This window comes from Xiphophorus couchianus, chromosome 14 (genome assembly GCF_001444195.1).
Source record: "Xiphophorus couchianus chromosome 14, X_couchianus-1.0, whole genome shotgun sequence".
NCBI classification, from domain to species: domain Eukaryota; kingdom Metazoa; phylum Chordata; class Actinopteri; order Cyprinodontiformes; family Poeciliidae; genus Xiphophorus; species Xiphophorus couchianus.
Window position 1 is genome coordinate 19,167,372 of NC_040241.1, and position 27,493 is coordinate 19,194,864.

Sequence of the window (27,493 nt, forward strand, 5' to 3'; positions counted from 1 at the left end):
CAAACTGAAAGATCAGTGTTCAACCAGATCACAACAACAGCTGACATTAAGAAGGGATTGCAAGAACTCGACAAAATCAGGGCAACTTATACAGAAAAAATTGAGAAAGCGGTTTGTGATTTAATTGATGAATGTCGTAAGAAAAAAGTTAAAATGACAGACCAAGAGCTTGATGAAAATTTTGATAAGATGTGGACTGAAACACTGAAAACCTTGGCCTTCTCCGAACAGCAGACTTCAAATATCTTCACAAGTGTGTCCCATCAGTTACAAACAAATCTTTCTCTTAAGGGAAGCCATGCATGTGAACTGCTGAGTAAAATAAGCCTCAAAGACTGTGGACTGGAGCCTTTTACATACAAACCTAAAGTACGGAAAGAGCAAATCAAACACAAAGTAACAGGATTGTTGACTTGGACAGATCCTATAAAGGCCAGGCAAGAAACCGCTGACAGCATCATATCCTCCTGCAATGATTTCATAAGTGATAAAATCAAGAGAAAAACTAATTATCACGACACTTGCATCCAGGAGATTCTTCACATCATTGATGAGAAGCTGAGCAATGCTAAGGTTGACACTGACATAGAGTTTGAGGTGTCTCTGAAACAACACATATGTGGATCTGCAGCCAGGGAGTTTCAGAAAATGCATGAAGATTTTATACAAGAAAATGATCCTTACAAATGTCTGCAGAAAAACAAAAACAAATTTTGTGCAGATTTCAAAGATGTGTTCTATAAACGAGACCAATGCCAGAAGAAAGCTGAAGAATTCACTAATCAGTGTCTGAAACCTGCTGTGGAAGATTTCATCTATCGTTCCTTGGGCCTCAACATAATCGATGAAATGCTGACAGGAGAAGAGTTCAGCACACGAATGTCTTTTCAATATTCTGTTTTAATGGATCTTGTTTCAAGGAATGATTTTGAACGTTATCTTTACTACATCTGTTCCTATGAAGATTATTTAAAATCCCAGATATCTGACAGAATAAAGAAGCATTTTTCTGATGGGTCTATTCTAGGTGAAATTGAAGACAGACATCTGCAGTCGAGTATTAGCAGCATCAATGGTGCCATCAAAAAGACCATAGCAACTGACAGCCTGAAGACATTTGTTGAAGAGATCTGCAAAGAACTTGGTGACAAACTGGTGATTTCCCAGAATGCTCTTGGTGCCTTCCTGGTCCTAAACAATGCTGATCAGAAACAGTTCGCTCACTGGCTCACAGTGTCTGTGAAGGACATGGCAGAAGCTCTGAGGACAGATATTCAGAACAGACCCTTTGAAACCAAACTCAGTCATCTCCATGTAAAACCCCATGTTGAGCTTTTCAACAGAGTGATTGGTTGTGGCCAGCAGTGTCCATTCTGTGCCGTACCCTGTGATGGAGGAGGAAAATTACACACTGAACATTTTGCTTCATTGCATCGTCCACAGGGCTTGGGTGAGCATAGATGGGAGGGAACAGAGCAGCTTATGACTGACATCTGCTCTTCTCTGGTTGTCAGTGGAAAGATTTTTTGTTGCAGTGCCACAAAGAATGAATGGCACCCTTACAAAAACTATAAGGAAATCTACCCACACTGGGACATTCGTCCAGATGTCAGCCTGGAGGCATCAGACTACTGGAAATATGTGATGGCCAAGTACAACCAGGAATTTGCTAAAGCATACATGGCAAAACCAGCAGGCATTCCTCCTGCTTGGAACAATATCACAGAACAAGAAGCAAAGGAAAGCCTTAAAGAGTCATTTAACATCAAGTGAGCCTAGAGTTTTCTAGTCAGGCATTTCTATTCTTGAGAAGGTCCATTAGGATTCAATTTTGTTTTAAAACAGATGAAAAAAACTATTTAATATTCTCAAAAATTAGTGCTAACTTGTCACGCAAAGTTTGTTCTTAATTTTTTTTTTCACTTTTTTATAAACAATAACAAATACTTACTTCTAGTCTATGTAGAAAAAATATATTTCATATATCTTACTCAAAGATCTGTGTATGTACTTTGGCTCTATGAAGTTTTGAGCATGTTTTTGCTTAATACATCCTTACTGAAAATAGTGTCAAGTTGTAACAATGTTTGGATTTATGATTCTTTTACTTTGCTTCTTCAATATTTCTATTATGATTTCTGTGACTATGTAGTGTCTAGGACTGATGTCTATGAAGTGGTTAACAGAAATGACCCCACTGATGTCTCACCAATAAGCCTAGTGGCATGTTTCCATGGAGATATATTATATTCAAATCCCAGGTACAAAATCGTTTAATATGTTCTAAAATGAGACGTTAAAGAACTGTTATTGTGATGTATTAGCAAATATGACTTTTGTAGTTTATGCTTAAACTGTGTTCTGGGACCTTTGAGAGATGAATTGATTTTGTTAGAGAAAAGTTAAAAAGATGAAGTTTGTTTTATGGTCAACAAAAGTTTAAACTGTAAAGCAATTTAAAGATGTATTAATTTTTAAAGTGGTTAAACAACTTGAATATGTAAACTTAACATGCTATATGATTTTTTGATCATAGTAATGTTAAAAGTATACAGTAAATATTTGTTTTCCTTCAAGAGGAGTTCCATTAATTTAATCTAACTACATTTTAATTCGGTACAACTGCTGTGCTAAAATTATTCATCACAATAATTGTGTTAAAGGAACACATTAATACATCTGGTTTCAGAGTGTAAAAAAAACTTTTTTTTACATATTTAAAAAAAATACAGCAAATACAATTGGTCCTTCTTTTCTCATTTTACCTGATTTAACAACTAGTAAATCAAGTAGAGTGTTTTTCTTGATTAACTTGACACCATAAATCAAGTCAAGCATTTGACTTGATTTACAGTGTAGATATACTATACTAGTATTGATCCTAGATAGCAGGCGGCGACATTTCTGCTCTGGGAAACGACCAAACTATCAGAGAAATGCAATGACTTGGAGTTGAGGATGAGGCGCAACAATATAAGAATCCAAGGCATTCCTGAGGGTGTAGAAAAAACAACACCATTAGCTTCATAGCACAATTTATTAAATCCCAGATTCAAATCACAGACAGGATGGAATTGTGTATTGAAGGAGCACACCGCTCACTGGTGAATAAACCAAAGGACAGCACGCTCCCCCCGAAAGCGATCATCGTACGCTTCTTTTATTATAAGATGAAGGAACATGTGATAAAACAGGCCTGGAAACAGAAGATCTGCTATGAAGGACAGACTGTTTATTTCAACCAAGACTACACAACGGGGGTCCAAAAGAAAAGGAAGCAGGTGAGGGAAGACATCAAACAATAGAAGGAGAGGAATGTGAAGGCGCAGTCCTCCTTTCCAGCCCAACGCAAATGCTGGGGCTCTTGGAAGACTTTTGTTCATGTTCCAGTCATTGTTTTGGGGTCCCTGTCCCAATATGTGTGTTTATGTTTCGTTTTTGTTTACATTTATTACTGAAATTGTCATATCTCCTATTTGTCCTATAAACCTTACATATCTTCCTTCTTTATCCTTTACCTCTTTTTCAACTTCAAACAATATCCCTTATTGGATTAAAATAGCTACCCCCTCCTTTTTCCAAATGAGGCATAAAATGCGTGACTTACCGATTCCCTTTTCCGGTTTTTGTGTTTGTTCTCCATTAGGTGAGTCTCCGGTAATAAAGCTATTGAGCAATGTAGATTTTTTAGTTGAGTCAAAATCTTCTTTTGTTTAATAGGATGGTTCAGACCATGAATATTGTAAGATACTGTATCTAGCCCACTCATATTACTACCATATCTGGAGCTGTACGTGACACCTCTTTGAAAAGAAAAGTATGTTACACAAGACATAGCCTCAACTGAAAAGGAGAAATTTGAAAATAAGTGTGATGCACGATCCAGTCATCTTAAAGGAGACTTGGAATTAATTGTCAGTTGTACTTTGGGAACGTAAGAGGAAGGCTGCGGAAAAATAGTGCTGAAATTGATGAGACATCTTGAGCGAGACCCAGAGAAACTGTGTTGCTAACCATTGATGAGTCTGTACCTCGTCTTGGCTAGGTATTTTTACTTTTGTTGGATTGGACTTCTGGATTGTCTACGGCTGGAGATGGTGAGCCTGTGTCCAGAAAAGAACTACCGATCCATCAAAGAACTTCCATCTTCTCTCCAGCATGAACATTGTAGTGGTAATAATGAAAAAAGGAGCTGAACTCAAAAACACAATTTGACTCGATGAATGACTAAAAGAATAAATGAAACATTGAGCTCAATAGGTCTGGGGTTTAATTTTTGATATGTCGGCTTGTTATTATTATAATTGCTTTTATTATTGTTATTGTGCTTGCTAAATGTGAGTAGCCCAGCTCATAGCATAACCGCTAACATGTCTCCACATGATTTAAACCCTCCAGAAGTGCAGCGCATGGTAGTTGAGCACATTGTGAAAAGGAAAGATTATGCAGTGCAACAGTTCTCACAAAAACTAAGTTTTTTTCTGGTAAAATCCCACAGCCAGCGTATGAGCCAGATTATACTTGACATTCCAGTGTAGAACTACTCATGAGTGACTCTTCCATTTCCAAAGTGCAACAATCTCGAAAGATCCTTCAGTCTATCTTACCCCCAGCTGCTGAAGCAATTAAGCACTTGAACCCTATTCTTGACAGGTTCTAAAATACAGGTGATAAACTGTCTTACTTGCAACTAGTTTAAGTAGCCTTAGCTCACACTGTAAAATGGGGTGGTGCCTCAAGCAGCGACTTTGATAGACTTCTCATCACCCAGTTCTGTCCAGGGTGTTGGGATGATCCCCTTTTAACTACATTCCAGTTAAAACAAAAGTGGGAAAATCCACCAAAGGATCTGCTAATGTTCACTGTACTGTATCTGACTGATACTATTACATATTAAGTAAAGTATCATCCAAGCTCAACATCCTAAGCAAATAATCAAACCATAAAAGTCTACTAAAAGCACAAAAAGAAACTTAATTGATCATAGAAAAATATTCTGTACCGTTTTGGCCTCAGGAGAGGATTTAATGCTAGGGTACTGAATATTTAAATATGTGGTTTCAACTATTTGTAGGTGAGATGTGAGACTGAAATAACAGAATATTTACCTACTCAAGGGGTTGGTTTGTATGTTTTTAGGTGAATTTATCTAGAATAATTCTGCTATCAGTTGTACAGACCCATCATATCAATGTGATCTTGTTTTAAAGTAAAGATGTTGTCAGAGTAGCGGAAGTTATCAGCTAGTATGCACAGTCGTTACCTGACTTCAGCAGTTTCAGAATGCCATGTCAGTGGATATTAATCTAATATTTTAACAGTTTGTTTAGTGCAGTTTTGTTTAGACTCAATATCACTGTTTCTCTGGGGAGGTGATTTGGTTGAGCCTGCTGGCTTGATTGATCAGCTGATGTTGAGTCCCTAAAGATAATTTTCAAATTATGGACACTGGATTGCACAAGAATACATGTTTGATGCTTCTGCACAAAATATGCAGTTTGACACAAAATCTAGTTCTGTTGTACAGGATGAGGAACAGCAGTATTTTATACATACAGTGTGTCGTTGGAGCGAGTCACTATGAGACTTTCAACAAACCTGTAAGCCACTGAGGTCATTGCTCAAATAAGTGAAAGAATCCTGAACTTAAGTACTTGGAAATGTAGAAAATTCTTCATAACAATACAAAGTTAACAAGAACTTTTTAGAACAAAGTGTGCTCTTACACATAAAATGTTGAGTAAATATTTAAAAAATCACTTTAGGTTCATGGAATTGTGATCAAGTGATGCAAAGTGTCAAGTTCGCCATACTTACAGTATTTTTTTAAACTCCAATTAAAGGAAAAGGAATAAATACTTAAAAGATGCCGCAAAGAAAATGGAAGCCAATGCTAAAAAATGAGTAAGAACTTTAATTACAGAAGAAATTAACACTCAAAGCATGAATTATGAGAATGACATTTTTCCTTTCTGTCTAAACAAGTTATATAACATCTAAATAGTATTTTGTGACATTTGCATGTACATAATACACATTACACCAATATCTACAGGCAAAGATTACTCTGATTTACAAAGCTGGATCACCAATAATTCACTATTAAAAGGTGTCCAACAAACCAGTCATTCATATGTTTTTCAGTTCAGTTTCAAGACTTCATGAAACCTCTTCAGAAGTTGGTCATCATCATCTTTGGCCAGCTGCTCTACAACGTGACGGACTCCGTTCTCCAAGGCAGAGTAGTAACGCTTCAACTCCTTCAGCTCAGCTTCCATCCTTTTCTTTAGCTTCTCTTTATCCTCTCTAGCTTCCTTTAGCAGCCGCTCATACTCTGCCCTCACAGCTTCCACTTCCTCCTCCGGTTTTTTCTCATAGAACAGTTTGAGTTCAAGCTCTTTCTGATCCAGCATATCTGCTGCCTTTTCATATGTGTCACTAGAGTAAAACTTTCCTTCTTTCTTCTGCACCATGTCCTCAACCTTCTCTAGCAAACCAAGAACTTGTCGACGATCGTTAGCTCTGAGGTTATTGAAGACATGGTATCTATTTCCAGCCTTCTCTAAGAGCTCCTTCAATTCGGGTCCAGCCTCCTTTAACATCTCGTCAAAGTCCGACTTCTCCACCTTATCACCATGTGTGAAGAGGATCATGGAGTACTTCCAGGCTTCCTCTCCAAAAATGTCCTTCACCTTCATCACAGCATCTCTCTCCTCTTTAGAGAATGGTCCAATTCTGATCACCAGCAGAAAGGCATGGGGACCAGGAGCCGACATGTTGATGCATTTTGAGATTTCTCTCTTCACTTTTTCGTCAGAATGAAACGTGTCAAAGAGGCCGGGAGTGTCGACAACAGAAACCATCCAGTTGAACACTTCTTCTCGTTGTTTGGAGCATTCAGCGGTCTCTAAAGAACAAAAATTTAAATATAGTTTGTGAAGGTACAGAGAGATTTACAAAGCAGATATTATGGCACACACACATAGCAATGAAAGCAGTCTTTATGATGGCCCTGTGGCTTTTGATTGTTTTTGAACCAATAACATTATTTAACAGATAAACTAAAACTATGTCCCTGCTCCTTGGAGGATGAAGAGTCACATACATCAAGAATGAGCTGTTTATTAAAAATAATTTTGTGAAGCAAATATAAGATTAACCCATGGGCGTAGGTTTGGGTATGGACGGTCGTGACATGTCACGACCAATATTCAAGGGATATAAAATAGTCCTGACCAATTTTTGCCATATTAATTTAAAAAAAAAAACATATGTATTTTTTAACAAAAACAAAATAAATAAATGAAAATCTACATTGATTAGTTTAATATTTCAATATACTACGCAGTGGTAGCATTCATTTTAAAATTCGCTGTTATGAACTATGACGACCCGCTATTGGCTCAAAGAACGTGGATCTACGTTCTTTGATTAGCTGCAACAGGCAGCGGCCAGCTGGCCACACGCGGAACGGAAGCTTGGTCCATGGTGCTGAAAGTGAACGCGTCTCCTTCTGAGTTTGACATTTATTATTAGTCTCCGAGACCATGTCGCCACCAAAAAAGAAAAGGACGACAGACATTAGAAGTTATTTCGCTACCTCGGCTGTAAGTACAGTGAGTGGACCCATAAGTTAGATATCTATCACGCAACGCATTTGTGGTAAAGTCCGGTGTTTAGTAAGGTCAGCACTGAATGTGAGGTAGGTCTGTTAATTATGTAATATTTTTTCACATAGGATGCTCAGACAGCAGAGCAAGCAATTTTATGAATCTTTTTTCCTCTTAAATGCATAATATCTCAACAATTGGATCTTTTTCCTGAAGTGCAAGAAGTCATTTTTTGTTCTTATCTGCAATTGTGTTTGTTGTATAATCAGTAGATCCAGAGGATATTTCTTTTGATCTTACTTGTAATGTTTGCTGAATTTTGAAAAGGAAAAAGTAAAGTGTTCTTGAACTGATCTGCTGAGTATGACTGTATCTGGTTGTATACACAAGATGTATGATCTGGTTATGGTTGGGGGGAGGGGGCTATAAGCCAATGTGGTGCCCCCCCCACTGGTCAAAAATGGTGGTGGTGGTGGTGGTGGTGGTGGGGGGGGGGGGGGTCAGTAAGTTGTAAGGTCCCACCAAAACTTAGACCAAACCTACGCCCTTGGATTAACCACAAGGCAAACAAAGAGCAACAAGTCATCCAAACTGATGTAAAGTTGCTTATGTGCTGCAAGAACTGTACAGTAATGTAGATTTTTTTTCCTGTTTATTAAAATAAAGCACTTGGACAGTATTGGTCCATCTGTGTGTTTCAGAGTTTTACCTGAGGAGTGTTTGGTCGCTGCTCTGAAAGCTTCTCTTCCTAATATGGTGTTTCCACTGGAACTCTTTCCTACACCAGTCTTCCCAACAAGCACCAGCCTTAAGTCAGACACTGGAACACAGAAAAGGAGATACAGAAAATTTATACAACAAGCGTCCAGTCCCGTCCAGTATGGACATAGATTTGCTAGCAGTAGACAGTCTAAAACAGAACTTAATCTGAGTATGAATGTCTTTTTCTCATTCTGAACTGTTTCTGAACTGTTTGTGCTGGAGCCTCTATCCCCCACGGAGCTCAAAGCTTTCAACAGCCAGCCGTCAAACTGTTCACCCCTATGTTTAACGTCTGTCTGCTTTCTAAAAAATGTCTCAATTAAAAGCAAATAGAGATTCTAGTTGTGTTTTATTAAATTAAACCAACACAGCACACCTAAAAAAAAAAAACTGCTTATACGCTTATCACCAGAGATTTTACTTGCATTACATGAGAGCGCAGCATCGTCTACTTTCCAAAGACACTGATTGCTAAGGGGGTTGGTGCATTTGATTTAAAAGCCTGGTCCCAATACTAAATGCAGAAATACAACACTTGGTCAGACACAACCAGAGCCAGGAGGAGGATTTTAGTGCTGTCAATTTTAAAAGATATCAGCAAAATAATTGTAATGGGACTTTAATTTAAAAAGGCACATGGTTTAAAATGATGGGAAAGTTGTTTGAAATGATTTGATCCCAGATTTACATGAAGACAAACACACACTGGTACTGAGATAGAAATCTGACTTGTTGGAGGAACGTCCATGCTGCTTTTTCTGCCCCGAACTTTCTCTGCTCCTACACAGAAACAGGAAGACCAGAACAAATGTTATAATTAATACACAATAGAATAAATCTTATACATCACATTAGAGGCGAACAGTTACCCAATGACATTTATTTATGCCAGCTGTAACTAGTGAATAATGAAAGTGAAAGGAACACTGAGTAAAAGCTGCGTGACAAGCAAATCTTTCGTTAAAAGGACAATTTATTCACAAATGGCTCTAAAACCTAAACATATGTTTATTCTACGATTAATTGTCCTATAAATAAACATATTTATGGCTACAAATCCGGTAGAAAACCTAGTTTAAATGCGCCATGTTTTACTAAATGTTTAACATCTAAACTCATTAAAAAAAACCTTTAATAAACTCACCAACTGCTCCGCTTTCTGCCATCCCGATGATCTCAGTCAACTTATGATCCTATAATTTAACTTACCGCATTAAATTATTAAAAAATTAGAACGTCAAACCGAAGTGACCGAATCTTACAAATCATCGTTTAGGGCAGCAACACAGTTTTTATCCGGCTATACCTTCAAAATAAAACATTTCTGCTAATATTTAAAACAAAGTGAACCGCGTGAACGAGGCCTTTGTTCAGTTTAGACTGATTTCATCTCCACGATGACAGGATTCATGTCTAAATCTCTTTCCTTGACTTAGGCTACTAACTGTGGTTACATAATTAATAGCAGCTGCTGTACAAACTTCTTCTTGCCCTACTTTTTTTATAAACGATTTTTATTATTGAAACTGAAACGTGGCTATGATCTGTAGTTATCTAATTAGATAACTATGGTTAGAATAAATATTTAGCCAATCAAATCTTTTTATGATTATATTCAATAATTATTGTCAGATTAGAACTTTGCTGTGCTTTTACTTTGAAAACGTGCTTCTGGATGAGTATTGGATTCGTCAGTAACCGGTTACACCCTTAAACAACTGTTTGACGCAGCAGCGCAAAACCGAAAGTAAATGAAAGAAACAGAACTTAATGTTCGGTCTCGTTTCTTCCAGTGAAGGTTAACTTTCCCCCGAAGAGGTGAGTCTAGCTGTCAGAGGAACGAGTTTGATCACCCGAGAAAATAAACATCTATTTTCTGATACTAACACTAAGTACTTGTTTGTATAAATAGGCCACCGAGGAGCAGACAGGACGCAGGATGGTGGATGTTGGTTCAGCGTCTGGGTGCATGAATTCATCTGGAGGCCTCAGTGCGGCGAGCTGTGCGGAGCAGTAAGTAATGTACCGAAAGCTTTTCTCGTTTTGATCGGAGCATTGGCTGTTAGTTTTCTCCATTGGTCAAAGAGTTGGTAAATTTTTCACACTTAAAAGTTAAATTTGTACAAAAGAAGCAACGTAGGGCCAAAGGCCAAATGTGTCAAACTGGAGTCCAGCAACTTTTAGCTGCTTCTATGTAAGCTCACCTGAATCACATAAGTTAACACATTAGCAGGATCCTGACCACCACCTTATTTGCCTCTATGAAGGTTTATTCTCTGTTGGGCTTACTGTGTATTGCTTAATGTGTAAATTATGTAATCTTTTTTTTTTCTAAAACATGTGCGCTGAATGAAAGGATTCAGTCCTTTCATTCATGTGTTTTGGACTTGGGGAAACAACAAAAAGTTGCAGGACACCAGCCCTCCAGGGGTGTCAAACTGCAGTTTGATGGCTCATAGGCTGTTGCGTAGGGCAGGGGTTCCCAAAGTATAGTTTGCAAAACTCAAGGTCTTGAAATGATTTTCTGCATCATGGTGATGTGACCTCTGAGCATAGGCACCGGAACAGGGGGAGCCAAGGGGCCATTGGCCCCCCCGCCATACTTTACGGCCCTGCCCGCCTGCTGGTCCCGCCAGACATTTATACAGGCTGCATGTCAGTCTGACAATCTGTGACTGACATCTCTCTGTGTTTATATGCAGACAGAGGTACAGATAAAACTTACAGCACTGAGATCTGGACCAAATCTAAGGCTCCAGATCATAACAGTCACGCAGCTCCGGGTCGGATTGGGATCATGAACCGGTCTGACATCTGAAAAAAAACGTTGACTCTGACCCGGTCCAGTTCTGAACCAGTTCTGCTAAACATTAAATGAGATTTCTGTATTTGTCATCATTCATAGGACTGTGACAATGTTTTCTTTCTAATGGCGTTGGGATGAAAAAAAAAAGACATCGGCCCCATGTCCTTTACGGGTCCGGACCAAATGCTCACCACACTTTGCCCAGAGCAGATCATTTTTGCTCAGGTCAAAAAATAATTGTGTGAATTTGTTTTGTTTTGTTTTGTTTCCTCTTTGCTCTTCCAAAAGCCAATCAGCCATCAGTAGCCATAAATATCGATGGCTACTGATGGTTTTCAGGTCTCTGTTGAAATTAATTTTTGTCCACTGAATAACAAGCACATTAAAGTTTATTTATGGTGTTTTTCATTTTGTTTTTAATGCAAAAAGAGTCAGCAGTCTGGCTGGTTGTCTGTCCCACTCAGAAATCTCTTTCCCGCACAATTTGTTTAACATGCAGCAAATAATCTGCGCTGCCTTTTGGTTTTAGACCCAGAGCATCCAGATGGCGCTGCTGCGCCGCAACAAGATGATGAGCTGGAACCGCTAGGTTGTCCTGCTGCTATAAATTGGCATTTCTGGAGGATATTTGACATCTTTTTTTTTTTTTTTTAATCTTCCACATATTTGACCAGTCGTGATTTTTGTCAGATCTATCTGTACTCGGCATAGTTGCATCGTGCATATTTTGGACTTGTAATAAGTAGTATTGAGGAAGAATTTATTAAAACTTTGAACAAAACGTTTGGCTCGTCTCTTCCTTAACACAGCCGGGTTCTTCTCGGCGAGCGGGCCAGCTGTAAAACGAAACTAAAAAGGCGTGTTGACGTCACAGATCACAGAGTTTAATTCATACAAAGCAATGAACAACAAAGCTGCAGAGATACAGAGATATGCATTTATCACAAAATAACAACAGACAAGGACAAACACGAAACACAAAGACAGATAAAGGCGCCCACGTGGAGAAAAGATGGAAAAAACTCTCTCTCTCTCTCTTTACACTTCGTTTTAAACAAAAGGGGTGTTTCCGTATTTTAATCTATGCAACGAAGGCGTTCCGTTGTTCAACCAATCAGAGACCTGTTTTCGGCCCCAGAAAAACCCCGGAAACTCCCCTATACAGCTCAGAGGTCTGGTTCTTATCTCAGTAAGAGGGCCACTTCGTGCTCATCTCTGTCTGGCACGGGGAGAGGCGCCAAGAAGTCTCTTGCCCCCTATCGGAATGTAAATTTATTACTCTGTCTTCAGCGGGGGAGGAAAAAGCCCTGCTTGTTTAAATGTCTGCTATTGTCAGCTCTCCCATGCTCAACATAAAACTGTTCCAAATAAAAGTGTTGGCTATACCTTTACACATGTTGTAAGTATTTTAGCACTTAAATAATCATTTTCCTTTACAGTAGCTACACAGGGCCCTGCAGCTGTACGCACTGTGTGTACCTTGAGATTTTCCTTTAAGTAAAACAGAAAAGAATAATTTTTGAATATTTTTTTATTATTATTTAACCCTCTTTACTATTAACAACAATAAGGAGAAAAAAAGACCTATTATGTCAAAACATCTTGTACGTAGCGAGTGTGTGTGAGTCCGTGGATGTCCACGCCAAATCCTAAATGTTATTGGTCAGTTTACCTTTGTAAATTTGGCGGCTTGGCGCTTTTTCTGTAAGCTAAAAATGAATGAATGGAGTTTGAATCCTCCCGTAGATCTAAGAGCGGTCATTTGGATCCTGCCAGAGCTTTTTATCGTGTGTGCTGTTCTGGTGGGTCGCCGCTTTATGAGCTTTTTGTGTGTGTGTGGTTTGGCGAACTGAAGAGCTCACGGGTCACCCGGTTGGACAACTGAACTGTTTAACCCGCTACTGGTGCGTTCACACCAAAGATGTAATGATGACAAAACCTTCATACAAACACGGTGTATTAATACCATCAATCTCTGTATTCAGCTGTACTTAGGTCAGCTGCAGGCATTTATCCGTCTTTTAAGTTTTTCCAGACTCCAGCTTTGAAAATGGAATAAAGTTCATTCCGCCATCTAAATGCTCTGTGTAAAGCTGTTAGTTCCCTACTGACAAGTTTTAACATTTTTTTCGGATTATTTTCCACCAAATGTCTATGACCGCAGCGCATTTAATAGCAAACAATCATCAAATCTAGCCAGACCGCACCCCATGGTAGACCCAAAAATGTTGTCCTCCAGGTAAGGGATGTTTACTTCAGGACAGATTGCGACAAAAACCCACTGAATTGATTGACAGGTGCCATCACCTCAATTGAACAAGTGCGCACCTGACATTCAAAGTGCATAACAGAAGTGACAAAACACCCCAAGACCTTCCACCTCAAAAATGAATCTGGTGCTGCTGCCTCTAAGGTGAATGTAGAGTCAAATTGAACAAAATTCAAATAAATATATCATGAAATAAATATCTCACTGCATAATGTACATTAATATGCCCTTTAATCGTTTTTATAAAAGAAATTCATTTTAAAATATGTATAATTATTTGGCTATATATCTTTAAATAAATTGGAGAATTATATGTATTTTTAGATGGTCACCAGGTTGCCAGACGGGGGTTGCCAGTCTCTATCACTGTTATTTTGTGGGGTTACAGGTTGAAAAGTTTGGGAACCCCTGGCGTAGGGCACCATCTGCTGAGTTGTCACTGCTACTGCAGCTCAAATAAAAAAAATCACATAGAACATAATGAATAATACCAACAATGTGCAACTCTAACTAGCATCGTTTTCTCAACCTCTGTCTTATTGGCAGTTCTTGAAACCTTTACATCGGGGGACAAGGGAAAGGCAAGAGGCAGGGTGGCAATGTTGGACTGTGAAGTATGTGCAAAATCACCTGTATGTAAATCAAGTAATCAAAATACCAAAATAAATAAGCTCAATGTTAAGTGACTTTATCCACCCTAAAATAATTTTTTAAGTGGTGCTTGGGGATCTTCATCTTGTTGAAACAACCAGTTACGCCCAGGTTTTAACCATCTAACTGTTGTTATAATAAGAAATTGAAAAGTTGGAGACACTCCTATTTCTTTGTCATTCCCCTTGGCTTGTGCATTGCACCAGCATCATTAGCAGCAAAATATTAAATTAAAACCAGAAAATGAAAAAGATTTTAAATATATGTTGAGTGACCACTGGGAACCCCTGGCGTAGGGCACCATCTGCTGAGTTGCCACTGCTGCTGCAGCTCAAATAAATAAATCACATAGAACATAATGAATAATACCATGAATGATGACCTCTCATTTTGATGTTTTATGCAGTTACTATTATGCATGAACTGTGTATCTTTAATCTCGGTTCTGAAAATGTTGTAATTCTTTTTGTTGCATTTCACAGGTTTCTAATGTTCCATCATGGATGATCGTCTCTCCATTGTCCTTCTGGGAAAAGTTGGAGTCGGCAAAAGTGCTTCAGCAAACACCATTTTAGGACGAGAAGCGTTTGAATCCAGAACATCATTTGGAAGAGTCACCAAACACGTCTCAATGGAAACAGGAACGGTGTTTGGGAAATCTGTTACAGTCATTGACACCCCAGATATATCAGGATCAGAGGAACAGATTAAAAACTTCTGTCAGTATTTCCTCCAGGAGTCCATCCCTACTCTTTTCCTACTGGTTTTTAAAATTGATCGGTTCACCGATGAAGACCAGGAGACTGTAGAGGCAACAACCAGAGTTATTGGGCCTCAAGGCAACAACCAGAGTTATTGGGCCTCAGAGGATGAAAAACTGTTTCCTGCTCTTTAGAGGTGGAGATACAATTACGTCATTATCAAACTACATTTCAGACTATAAATCAAGCTTACTTCCAGAGGTAGTCAAATGTTTTTCATCAAGAACTCATCTTTTCAACAATAAAGATGAGGGACGGAGACAGGTCAGGGAGCTACTGTTGAAGTCTGGACACATCACAACAGGTAAGGTCTGATTACTGTCGTATCTTTAACTGTTCTAACGCATTACACCCCAAAAGAACCAAAAAGTAAGATGGATAGACTTACTGAAGACAAATTAAGGTACTGAAGGCTGGCAAATTAAATTTATAATTTAATTTGAAAACCCTAAAATACCTCTTTGACAGGATTCAATTTGATGACAATAGAAGAGCTTTTTTAGTCATATTGGCCCTACTACCACGATTTTATACTTGAAAGCAAATAATTTAATTCCCATAAGCTTTTCTCTTCATAGTTTAGCAATATGTATTAATATTACTAATCCCATAAATACTCATTTAAATTTACAGTTAATTGAATTATATATAATTTTCTGATCATTTTAAACTATAGCTTGCTTACCCGGGCCAATTGACCTTTGAAAAATGATTATGATTATGATACCTGATCAAATCAAAATAAATGACAGACCTTCTGCTTTTGGAGCAAACTGGTGGAATTAATGTAAAATTTACATCAAATAAACCATGAAGGGGCATCGTGTGGCGCAGTGGTTAGAGGAAAAGCCAAAGACCTCGACATGGTTGTCATGAGTTTGACTCTAGTCCTCGCTGCATGTCTGTCCCCCTTCTCCATGCCCTTTTACTGTAAGATATAAAAAAGGCCACTAGTGTCTAAAAAATTCTCTAAAGATACAAGAGGATATTTTAAAACTGGTTTGAATAACTGACAATGAGACCATTAACAAAATGACTTTACATTGTCTGAAAATAGGAAGCTTGTGGACAAATCCAATTTCAAGCAAACCCAAAAGACCAGCAAATGTGTTAAAAGGCAAAAGTAGGAAGTGTGAAGATTTCCATACTTAAAATTACAATAATAAAGAACAATGATAATCTGATGAGCAAATGACAACTTAAAATACTAGACTATCAAATATTACTACAGGTCTAAAATATTAAATGCTTTTGAATCTACATTAATACATTCATTTTATATTTTTGCTTTATATTATCTAATATGTATTTTTTTGTACAACTACAAAAGAAAGCATTTTTACATATTTTTTTTTCATCGTGATTTAGAAACACTATTTTTAGTTTTAGCTTACAAAAAAAGTCACAACCTGTTTTTATTCCACAGGAACCGACCTGGAGACGGTTTTGGAGGATCTGGGATTGGATCAGTTCTACTGGGAGAAACTGTCACTCAGCAAGATACTGGAGATCAATGAGAAGACCAACAATGATGAGCCTCCAAAGTGTAAATCTGATCTTCCATGGTATTTTCTTAAGAAACTGATGATGGTGAATGTAACAGTTAGAGAGATAAAATGCACATCAACGTCTGAGTCCAACTGTGATGATTCATCGAGTGATGATTTTGATCTTGATGATCTTCTTGCTTGTCCAAATAAGGATGACTCCATAAATCCTCTTGATTTAATCACTGCCCTCTTTTTGTGTTCTGATGGTTTTGTTCATCAAGAACTGGCTCTAAAAATGTCCATGTGTCAGTTCTCTGTTCCTCTGCTGCTTCCTAACTGTGATACACAGCAGTGCACCCTCATGCTGTGGGCCATGAGAGACATTGTTAAGAAGTACAGACCTTCAAATCTTTCAGAATCAAAAGGCTTCATAGAAGAAAGAATAGTTCTTTCTGAACTTCCAATGATCTCATTTGTGAGACTGGGTGAGTGCTCTCTGTCCAAATCAGAGATCCTCAATAAACTTTTGAGTAACTCTGAGCAATACCATGACACCTTTGTTCACCACAACATGGAGTGTGGAGACATTCAGAGAAGAATATCCAATGGACTGACTGAAATGACCTGGTACCTTCCCTGTGGAAACAAAAACATGGACATCTTCAGTGAACCTGTTGCTATAGCTAACCTTCGTGGAGACATTGCTTCATTTGAAACTCAATTCTTCTTTTTGTGTCAGACATCTGCTGCAGTTTTTGTTTTCATCGATCAGCTGGACTCTGAGTGTAAACAGCTGATGAACAAAAACCACAAAGCAAAGATCTTCTTGGTGGGAAACCAACAGAACAAAAACTTCAGAGTTGATTCTGTTAAAAAAAATGGCAACCAGTCTGGCCTTGACTAAAAATAATATTCTAATAAAGACAAAACAAACAAATGATGCAGATTTTGTTAAACTACTGAGGAAAAGAGTCAGTGATGTAATTAATAACTCACAGTTGAAGATGTCAATAGAGCAAATGGCTGATGTTGCACATGAACTGGGAATTCCAGTTGATGAAGATTCTCCAGAGTGCCAAAATGGAAAGACGAAAGCTGATCAAATCACTGCAGAGATAAAAGATACTTTTCAATTCAAAGAAAATCAGTTTCCTTTGCAAGGTCAAATATGGAAGGAACTGACATTTTTGGAAAAGGAAGAATGTCGTCTTCAGAAAGTTGGTTCTGAAAATATAGAAATCTATAAGAGCAACCTTAAAAAGAAAAGAGAAGAGCAACGTAAAAAACAAAATTCCTATGCAATGTCAAATGTAATGACGTGCTTTATTAGTGCAATATCCAGGCCACATAGAGAAAGGTGTTACTTTCTGAAATGGATGAGAATGAACCTCGACAACTTGTCTCGAAGAAAGCTTTCTGGCCTTAGGGAACTATACAAGGAAAAATGCAAAGATTCTGAAAACAAACAAGAGATCAAAGAAATTGACCAACAACTTTCCAGCAGCTCACTGGGAGTTGAGCACTTCTTCCGTGAAATGGGTCAGATCTATGAAGCTTCCCTTTACCTTCCAGAAACAGATCCATCACATCAACAGCTGCAACATCTGCCCAAACTCTGTGCTCAGTTGTTGCTGGATGGATTTCCTCTTGAGCTTGTAGATGGAGATGCTTCCAACATTCCTCTCAGATGGGTGAGTGATGTTCTCTCTCAGCTCAATGACTTGGTGTCTCCAAAGAACAAGATACGGGTCATCACAGTTCTTGGAGTTCAGAGCACAGGGAAGTCCACTCTCCTTAACACCATGTTTGGAGTTCAGTTTGCAGTCAGCAGTGGTCGATGCACTAGAGGTGCCTTCATGCTGCTCATCAAAGTCAATGAAGACTTCAAGAAAGTTCTCAACTGTGACTTCATGATGATCATCGACACTGAAGGCTTAAAGTCACCAGAGCTAGCACAGCTGGACAACAGCCATGAGCATGACAATGAGCTGGCAACACTTGTTGTTGGTCTGAGTGACATCACCATTATCAATATTGCAATGGAGAATTCAACAGAGATGAAAGACATCCTGCAGATAGTGGTGCATGCTTTCCTCAGGATGAAGGCGGTCGGCAAAAAGCCTCAATGTCAGTTTGTTCACCAGAACGTTTCTGATGTTTCAGCTCATGAGAAGAACCTGAGAGACAGGAAGCTGCTGTTAGAACAGCTGAATGAGATGACCCAGGCAGCAGCTAAAATGGAGAAGAAAGAAAAATACAAGAGCTTCACTGATGTGATGGAGTATAATCCAGACACTGGGAACTGCTACGTTCCTGGACTCTGGAATGGAAACCCACCAATGGCTCCAGTCAATGCAGGATACAGTGAGGCTGTCTATGAACTCAAGAAAAACATCATCCAACAGCTGGGAAAATGTAGGTCACCTTCTAATAACATCATCCAACAGCTGGGAAAGTATGAGTCAACTTCTAATAACATCTTGGAGTTCAGAGAGTGGATAACCAGCCTGTGGAACGCAGTAAAACATGAAAACTTCATCTTCAGCTTCAGAAACAGCCTGGTGGCTGATGCTTACATGAGGCTCTGCACAGAGTACAACCAATGGGAGTGGGAGTTCAAAAAGGAAATGTACAGCTGGGTCACCAATGCAGAGACAAAAATTTCCAATTTTGGTTCATTTGCTGCAACATCTGAAATATTTGACATGAATGAATTCATGATCGAGTTGAAAAGTGAAGCAATCACAGAGCTGACCAAGTGGGAGACAAAGATCCTTGACAATCTGAAGAAATACTTTGATCAGCCAGAAGGTCATGTTTATCTGATTGAAGGATACAGAGAGGATTTCTCCAACAGCATAAAGAGTCTTCGACGACAAACTGAAAGATCAGTGTTCAACCAGATCACAGCAGCAGCTGATATCAAGCAAGGAATGAATGAAGTGGATAAAATCAAGCAGAACCAAACGAAAGAAATTGAGAAAGCAGTTTGTGCTTTGATTGTTAAATGTCGAGAGAAAAAAGTTAAAATGACTGACAGAGAACTTGATGAAAGTTTTAATAAGATGTGGACTGAAACACTGAACACCTTGGCCTTCTCTGAACAGCAGACTTCAAATATCTTCACCAGTGTGTACCATCAGTTGCTAACAAATCTTTCACACAAAGGAAGCCATGCATATGAACTGCTGAGTAAAAAAAGTCTAAAACACTGTGGACTGGAGCCTTTTACATACAAACCTAAAGGAAAGATGGAAAACATCAGAACTGCTTTGAGACAAATTTTTACATGGACGGATCTAATAAAGGCAAGACAAAAAATTGCTGACAGCATCACATCTGCTTGCAATGATCATATTAGTGATAAAGTCAAGAGAAAAACTAATTATCATGATACTTACATCCAGGAGATTCTTCACATCATTGATGAGAGGCTGAACAAAGCTGATGTTGACACTGACATAGAGTTTGAGGTGTCTCTGAAACAACACATCTGTGGATCTGCAGCCAGAAAGTTTCAGAAAATGCATGAAGAATTTATCCAAGAAAATGATCCTTACAGATGTCTGCAGAAAAACAAGGAAAGGTTTTGCACAGATTTCAAAGATGTCTTCCACAAACGATATCAATGCTAGAAAAAAGCTGAAGAATTCACAAACCAAAGTCTGAAACCTGCTGTTGAAAACTTCATCTATCGTTCTCTTGGTCCTGATATTGTTGATAAAATGAAGACAAAAGAGGAGTTCAGCACACGAATGTCCTTCCAGTATTCAATTTTACTGGATGTGATTTCAAAAAGTCACTTCAAAAGCTTTAAGAGTTACATTCGCTCATATGAAGATCATGTAAAATCATGGATATCTGGTAGAATAGAGGAGACATTCTCGTCTGGGTCTACTCTATGTGAGTTAGAGGACAAACATCTTAAGTCCTGCATGGACCACATAAATGCTGCCATTAAAAAGGCAACAGCAGAAAAGTCTGACAGCCTGAAGACATTTGTTGTCAAGATCTGCACAGAACTTGGTGACAAACTGAAAATTTCCTAGGATGCTCTTGATGCCTTCATGGTTCTGAACAATGCTGACCTGGAACAGTTTGGTCACTGGCTCAGCAAGTGTGTGGAGGAAATGACAGAAGCTCTTAGAGAAAATTTAAATTAGCAATGTTTGAAACAAAACTCTCACTTCTCCATTTGAAACCAGAGAATGAGCTTTTCAACAGAGTGATTGGTTGTGGCAAACAGTGTCCATTCTGCAAAATATCCTGTGATGCAGGTGGAGAAAACCACACTCAACACTTTGCTTCTGTGCATCGACCACAGGGTTTAGGTCGGTACAGGGATGAAGACTCTAGGAAACTCATGACTGACATCTGCTCTTCTCTTGTTACAAGAGGCAATCGTTTCAGCTGCAGTGCCACAAAGGGTGAATGGCATCCTTACAAAAAATATAGGGAGATTTTCCCAGACTGGAATATTCCTCCATATGTGAGCCTTGAGGCATCAGATTATTGGAAATATGTGATGAAAACATATAACAAGAAATTTGCTGAAGCATATCATGCAGAGCCTGCTGACATTCCTGATGCTTGGAAGGAAATCACAAAAGAACAGGCAGAGAAAAGCCTCAAGAAATCATTCAACATCAAGTGAAACAATAATTCAAGTTTAGTTGTAAGAACACAGTTGGTTCTTGCATGTAGAGTTTTTTGTCCTTTTATTGAAAGGCCCAATTTACACGTTGGTTCACCCCTTTCATGAAAGCCAAAATAAACAGCTTAAGCCTAATTTACTGTAGCTCCTTATTTTCTTCATTGATCATTTATAATTTTAGCATTTCGTAATTCTATTATTTTATTAACTTTTGTTTGCAACATATCTTGTCTGAAAATATCTAAACTCTTGTTGAAAGAATGTATGTTTGCTACTACATTAGATGGATTATTGGAGAGTTTCAGTACAAATTTATTGTTCATTGTTAACGACTCAATGAAATCAATTCTCCATTGTTATTATATCATTCAGTGGGTGATTGCTGCAAAGTCAATCACTGGATGCATTTACTGAGTTTCCTTAGATAGAAAAAGTTTCACCAAATGAAATACCAATCTGAACGCAGCTGATTGGGTCAAATTAGAATATATTTAATTTTAAATCTGTCGATTTGATGTGGTTGAACTGATTATGTATATCTGTATATTAAATGGATCTGTTTTGTAATAAATAAATGAAATACATGTTCTTATACATATTTAGTTTGTTTTATTGGCATATTCTGTCATTTCCAGATATAATGTTTTGTTTGCATAAAAATGTCATTTATTTTTTCCCTTTGCATCAGTTTGTCACATTCATAAGGATTTAGGGTTTATAAACATCTAGTTCTGGGTTTTATCTTGAGTTTATCTCAGACTTCATTCAAATGTATTTAGGTTTTCATCCTCAGCATTTATCATCAAATGTAACAGAAAAATTCAGTTCAACTCAATTAAAAGTTTTTACATGACTTGCTTGAGTTACAATCCCTCCCCAAGACAATTAAGGGTAAATTCTGGCACTGGGTGTAACACAAAATCGGTTAACAGTTGATGTCAGTAGAAAGAGTTCATTTTGTTTATTTTACAGTTCAGGTAAAACGTCAATCACAAAAGGCAGAAAACACAGGGAAGCTTTAAGCTTTAGGGTCTCCTAGGCCAAAACAATAAACAAAACACCCCATTTTAACTATAACACCCTGAAGCTTCAAATAAACAGACCGGCAGTAGAGGAAATTAATTTGAATGTAAACTATTTAATCTGGTGACATAGGATGGAAAGAAATGACTCAGAGGAAGATATGGATCTTAGCACTTACAGTGGGGAGAACAAGTATTTGATACACTGTTGATTTTTCAGGTTTTCCCACTTGCAAAGCATGTAGAAGACTGTAATTTTTATCATAGATACTCTTCAACTGTGAGTGATGGAATCTAAAACAAAAATCCAGAAAAATGCAATGTATGGTTTTTAAATAATTAATTTCCATTTTATTGTGTGAAATAAGTATTTGATACACCAGAAAAATTAAACTTAATATTTGGTACAGAAACCTTTGTTTGCAATTACAGAGATCAGACGTTTCCTGTAGTTCTTGACCAGGTTTGCACACACTGCAGCAGGGATTTTGGCCCACTCCTCCATACAGATCTCCTCCAGAGCCTTCAGGTTTCGGGGCTGTCGCTGGGCCACACGGACTTTAAGCTCCCTCCAAAGATTTTCTATTGGATTCAGGTCTGGAGACTGGCTAGGCCACTCCAGGACCTTAAGATGTTTCCTACGGAGCCACTCTTTAGTTGCCCTGGCTGTGTGTTTTGGGTTGTTATCATGCTGGAAGACCCAGCCACGACCCATCTTCAGTGCTCTTACTGAGGGAAGGAGGTTGTTGGCCAAAATCTCACGATACATGGCCCCATTCATCCTTCCCACAATATGGTGCAGTCGTCCTGTCCCCTTTGCAGAAAAGCATCCCCAAAAATGATGTTTCCACCGCCATGCTTCACGGTTGGGATGGTGTTCTTGGGGTTGTACTCATCATTCTTCTTCCTCCAAACATGACGAGTGGAGTTTAAACCAAAAAGTTCTATTTTTGTCTCATCAGACCACATGACCTTCTCCCATTCCTCCTCTGGATCATTCAGATGGTCATTTGCAAACATCAGACGGGCTTTGACATGCGTTGGCTTGAGGAAGGGCACCTTGCGTGCACTGCAGGATTTTAATCCTTGACGGCGTAGAGTGTTACTGATTGTTTTCTTTGAGACTGTGGTCCCAGCTCTATTCAGGTCATTGACCAGGTCCTGCCGTGTAGTTCTGGGCTCATTCCTCACCTTCCTCAATATCAATGATGCTCCACGAGGTGAGATCTTGCATGGCGCCCCAGACCGAGGGAGATTTTCCGTTATTTTGTATTTCTTCCATTTTCTAATAATTGCACCAACTGTCGTTGCCTTCTCACCAAGCTGCTTCCCTATTGTCCTGTAGCCCATCCCAGCCTTCTTCTTCTTCTTCTTTTCTATTATGGCGGATCACAAGCAACTTTAAGGTGCATACCGCCACCTACTGTACATGAGTGTGTAGAAGCATTACTTCACATCTATTAAATTCTATTTTTTAATTTTGTATTCTTAAGATAAATAAACAATGCTTTCCTTAATTTGTGAATATCTGTTATGTTTCCTTCATTTCCTAATATACCTTTAAGATTCCATTCATGCCCTATATTTCTAACTATTCTCTTTAATTCTTGCCTTTCGAGTTCATTTGACTTACATTTCATCAAGATGTGTTCTACATTTTCTTTCTCTCCACATCTTTCACATTTATCATTATTTTTCCTCCCTATTGTATAAAGCATGTCATTTAAGTAGGTATGACCTACTCTTAATCTACTAATTATTATTTCTTCTCTTCTGTTTCTTTCATTAATGCTTCGAATTCGAACTGACTTTTGTACTTCATATAATCTTCTTCCTTTCTTATCTTCATTCCACATTTTTTGCCATTTCTCCATTTCTTTACTTTTAATAAGGGATTTCCCTTCCCCTTTCCCAAAAGGAATTGAAATTGTTATTTCCCCCTCTAAAGCCCTTTTAGCTAATTTATCTGCCTTTTCATTGCCTTTTACTCCTTCATGTGCTGGCACCCAACAAAACCAAACATCAATGCCACCCCTATATAATCTAAATAAAATATGATGAATTTCTAATACTAAATCTTTTCTATCGTTTCCTTCTCCCTTAATACTTTCTACTACTGCTTTGGAATCTGTGCACACCACCACCCTGTCTGGTCGGACCTCCTCAACCCATTGCAAGCTTAATATAACTGCCACCATTTCTGCTGTAAAAACTGACAATTGATCTGATATTCTTTTATAAATAAATTTTTTAAACTCTGATATATATATTCCTATTCCTACATATCCTTTTAGATTCTTAGAACCATCTGTATAAATTTTAAGATAATTGTTATATGTATTTCTTAAGTAAATATCAGTCTTGATCCCTATTTCATTTAAATTCCAATCATTTTTCATTGTAATAATTTTCAAATCTATATTAACCTCTGGTATTAACCATGGAGGAATAACGCTAATTGGATTAAAATGAGCTATTTCCTTGTCCTCTAATCTATACATTTTAATCCATTTCCTAACCATCCATCCAAATCCATTACTTTGGAACTTCAAATATTCCCAACAATTCTGTAAAATAATTGAATTCACATTATCATCTTTATTGCTTTTAATTTTCATCCAATATGCTAAAGCTAATTTAATTCTCCTCATTTCCAGTGGAGATTCCCCAGTTTCAATTAAAAGAGCATTAATAGGTGTTGTTTTTACTGCTCCTGTACATATACGTAAAGCCCTACACTGTAATCTTTCTATTTTTTGTAATGATGTTTTAGCTGCTGCTCCATATATTATACTGCCATAATCTATTATTGATCTCATGAGAGCCCTGTATATGCTTAATAATGACTGTCTATCTGCACCCCAATTATTTCCAGCCACAGCCTTTAATAGATTAATAACTTTTTTACACTTGGTTTCTAAGTTATCTAAATGTGTTTTCCATGAATAAGAACTATCCAACCATAAACCTAGATATTTATATTCTGTTACTCTTTCTAACGTTTGTCCATATAATGTTATTGTTTCTATATTAATATTTCTCTTCTTTGTGACAACCATATAACAAGACTTGCTTGCTGATAATTTAAAACCCCATTCATAAGACCATTTTTTTACTTTACTAATTGCTTTTTTAATATTTCCTACCACATATTTAATATTTTTCCCCTTCATCCATATGACCCCATCATCTGCATATAGTGCAGATTTTACACATTTATCAGTATCATAGAAAATATCATTGATCATAATATTAAATAAAATTGGACTAATTACACTACCTTGAGGTATTCCATTTTCAACATTAAATTCTTTTGAATAATCATTCCCAATTTTTACTCTTATTTTTCTATCTAGCAGAAAATTTGCTATCGAATTATACATTCTCCCTCCTATTCCCATCTGTTTCATTTGTATAAGTAATCCTTCTTTCCATAGTGAGTCATACGCTTTTTCTATATCAAAAAATACTATAATCATTAGTTCCTTCATTTTTAAAGCGTTCTCTATTTCATTACTGACTCTAGTTAGAGCATCCATTGTTGATCTTCCTGTTCTGAATCCACATTGATATCCATTAATTAGATTATTCTTCTCAAGAAAGTATCCAAGTCTATTTACTATTATTTTCTCCATCCATTTACTGAAATGAGAAGTTAGAGCAATTGGTCTGTAATTATTTGGACAGGTAGGATCTTTACCTGGCTTATTAAATGGTAATATTATTGCCCTTTTCCAACTATTTGGTATCGATCCTTCTTTCCATATTTTATTAAATAATTTTAATATTAATTTCAGTGTTATTTCTGGAATCTGTCGAAACATAGCATAACATAATTGATCCTCCCCTGGAGCTGAATATCCTGTCCCTTTCAATACTGTTTTTATTTCTTTCATGGTTATATTCATATCTAATGTTGACATATATTTTTGATATTTTTCTAGTGAATTTTTATGATTTCCAATTTTTTGAATCATCTGCCTTCTATGAGTATCTGTCAACTGATCACCACTATGAACTGCCGCAAATGTCTCACCTAACAACTCTGCCTTATCTTTATTTAAAACCAATACCTCCTGTCCTCTAACTAAGGATGGAATATTAACATTATTCTTTTTCCCCATCATTTTTCTAAACATTAACCAAACATTCTTTAAATTTATTTCTGAACCTATTGAGGAACAATAATCTCTCCATGTTTTCTTTTTTGCATCCATTATAGTTTTCCGAGCCTTTGCTCTTTTCCTTTTATAATCAATAAGGTTTTCGATTGTTAAATTTTTCTGTAATATTTTAAAAGCTTTATTACGATCTTTAATTGTTTTACTACATTCATTATTCCACCAAGGAACTACTTTCTTCTGACCTTTCACTTTTATTTTTGGTATACTATAATTTGCAGCATTTAAGATATGTTCTGTTATTTGATTTGTACATTCTTCAATATTACCTTTTAATGTTACTACATGACTTGTTTCTTCACATTTTGTTTTAAATTTAAACCAATTAGCTTTATTAAAGCACCATCTTATTAATGTTAACTCTTCTTGTCTATTTATATTGTCATCAATTATTGTACTTACTGGAAAATGATCACTCCCTATTGTAGACTCCCAATTAACATCCCATTCACATGCATTAACTAGACAGTCTGATATTAATGTAATATCAAGACATGAAACTGTATTTTTATGTATATTTACTCTTGTACCTTTTCCATTATTAAGACAAACTAATGACCTTTCATCCATTAATTCTTCCACTATTTCACCATTATGATCTGTCTTCTTGCTACCCCATAGACTATTGTGAGCATTAAAATCTCCACACCAAACTTCTCTTCTATGTATTTTCCCTATTTCCTTAAATATTCACTATCAAGATTTTTACATGGATTATAATAATTTATAATTTTAATATTTCCATATTTCCTTAAATTAAATATTTCTATATTAACACATTCTAATTTTTTATTTAATGAGTTTTTCTTATAAGCAATTCCTTCCTTAATTAAGGTGGCACATCCTCCTCCACTATCATTACTTCTATCCTGTCTTTCTATGTTATATCCAGGAATTTTAAAATCTAAATTTGAATTTAACCATGTTTCTTGTATGCATATTATATCTGGTATTATTTCTAATTCATAAACATACTTTTTAAATTCTTGTCAATTGGCTATTAGACTTCTGGCATTCCATTGAAGAATATGAAGAACCATCTTGTATCCTAATCCTGACCATTTTCTGTTGTTTCAGTGGCACTCAAAATGGTATGAATCTGATCTGCTTGAATTTCTTTCATATCTAGGAACCTCCCTGCTGCTGTTACTATTGCTTTTATTTTATCACTTTTCTTCTTCATTTGGACTGTAACATTAATAATATGACATATAAATGCTACAAAGTTTTCTTTTTTCACCATCATTATATTTTCCTCTACATTTATGCACACATGTATTATATGTA

General features: G+C 37.2%; 2 protein-coding genes and 1 long non-coding RNA gene across 3 annotated transcripts; 1 reads left to right on the forward strand and 2 right to left on the reverse strand.

Moving 5' to 3' along the window:
- Positions 1–246: 246 nt before the first annotated feature.
- Positions 247–19,653, reverse strand: LOC114157865 (uncharacterized). Its single transcript, XR_003598288.1, has 2 exons — positions 19,590–19,653; positions 247–364 (listed from the first exon to the last, which is right to left on the reverse strand). It is a non-coding gene; the product is annotated as an uncharacterized LOC114157865 (long non-coding RNA).
- LOC114157864 (GTPase IMAP family member 7-like) lies at positions 5,895–9,677 on the reverse strand. Its single transcript, XM_028039035.1, has 4 exons — positions 9,517–9,677; positions 9,102–9,152; positions 8,320–8,430; positions 5,895–6,907 (listed from the first exon to the last, which is right to left on the reverse strand). Exons 1-4 carry the CDS (start codon positions 9,536–9,538, stop codon positions 6,141–6,143), a joined length of 951 nt encoding a protein of 316 aa, XP_027894836.1. The 5' UTR covers positions 9,539–9,677; the 3' UTR covers positions 5,895–6,140.
- LOC114157863 (up-regulator of cell proliferation-like) lies at positions 10,055–17,357 on the forward strand. The gene is made up of 5 exons (XM_028039034.1): positions 10,055–10,190; positions 10,285–10,385; positions 14,581–15,163; positions 15,917–15,982; positions 16,286–17,357. The coding sequence occupies exons 3-5, from the start codon at positions 14,968–14,970 to the stop codon at positions 17,251–17,253; spliced, it is 1,230 nt and encodes a 409-aa protein (XP_027894835.1). The 5' UTR covers positions 10,055–10,190; positions 10,285–10,385; positions 14,581–14,967; the 3' UTR covers positions 17,254–17,357.
- Positions 19,654–27,493: the final 7,840 nt, after the last annotated feature.

Bases quoted from the DNA above. Each gene is read 5' to 3' on its own strand.
- LOC114157863 (XM_028039034.1), top strand. From the start codon at position 14,968: ATGAAAAACTGTTTCCTGCTCTTTAGAGGTGGAGATACAATTACGTCA. The intron at 15,164-15,916 runs GTAAGGTCTGAT...GTCTGAAAATAG, and splicing joins GTCTGGACACATCACAACAG to GAAGCTTGTGGACAAATCCA. The intron at 15,983-16,285 runs GTAGGAAGTGTG...TTTATTCCACAG, and splicing joins AAATGTGTTAAAAGGCAAAA to GAACCGACCTGGAGACGGTT.
- LOC114157864 (XM_028039035.1), bottom strand. From the start codon at position 9,538: ATGGCAGAAAGCGGAGCAGTTG. The intron at 9,153-9,516 runs GTGAGTTTATTA...GTTTCTGTGTAG, and splicing joins GGCAGAAAGCGGAGCAGTTG to GAGCAGAGAAAGTTCGGGGC. The intron at 8,431-9,101 runs GTCAGATTTCTA...TCTGTGTTCCAG, and splicing joins CATGGACGTTCCTCCAACAA to TGTCTGACTTAAGGCTGGTG.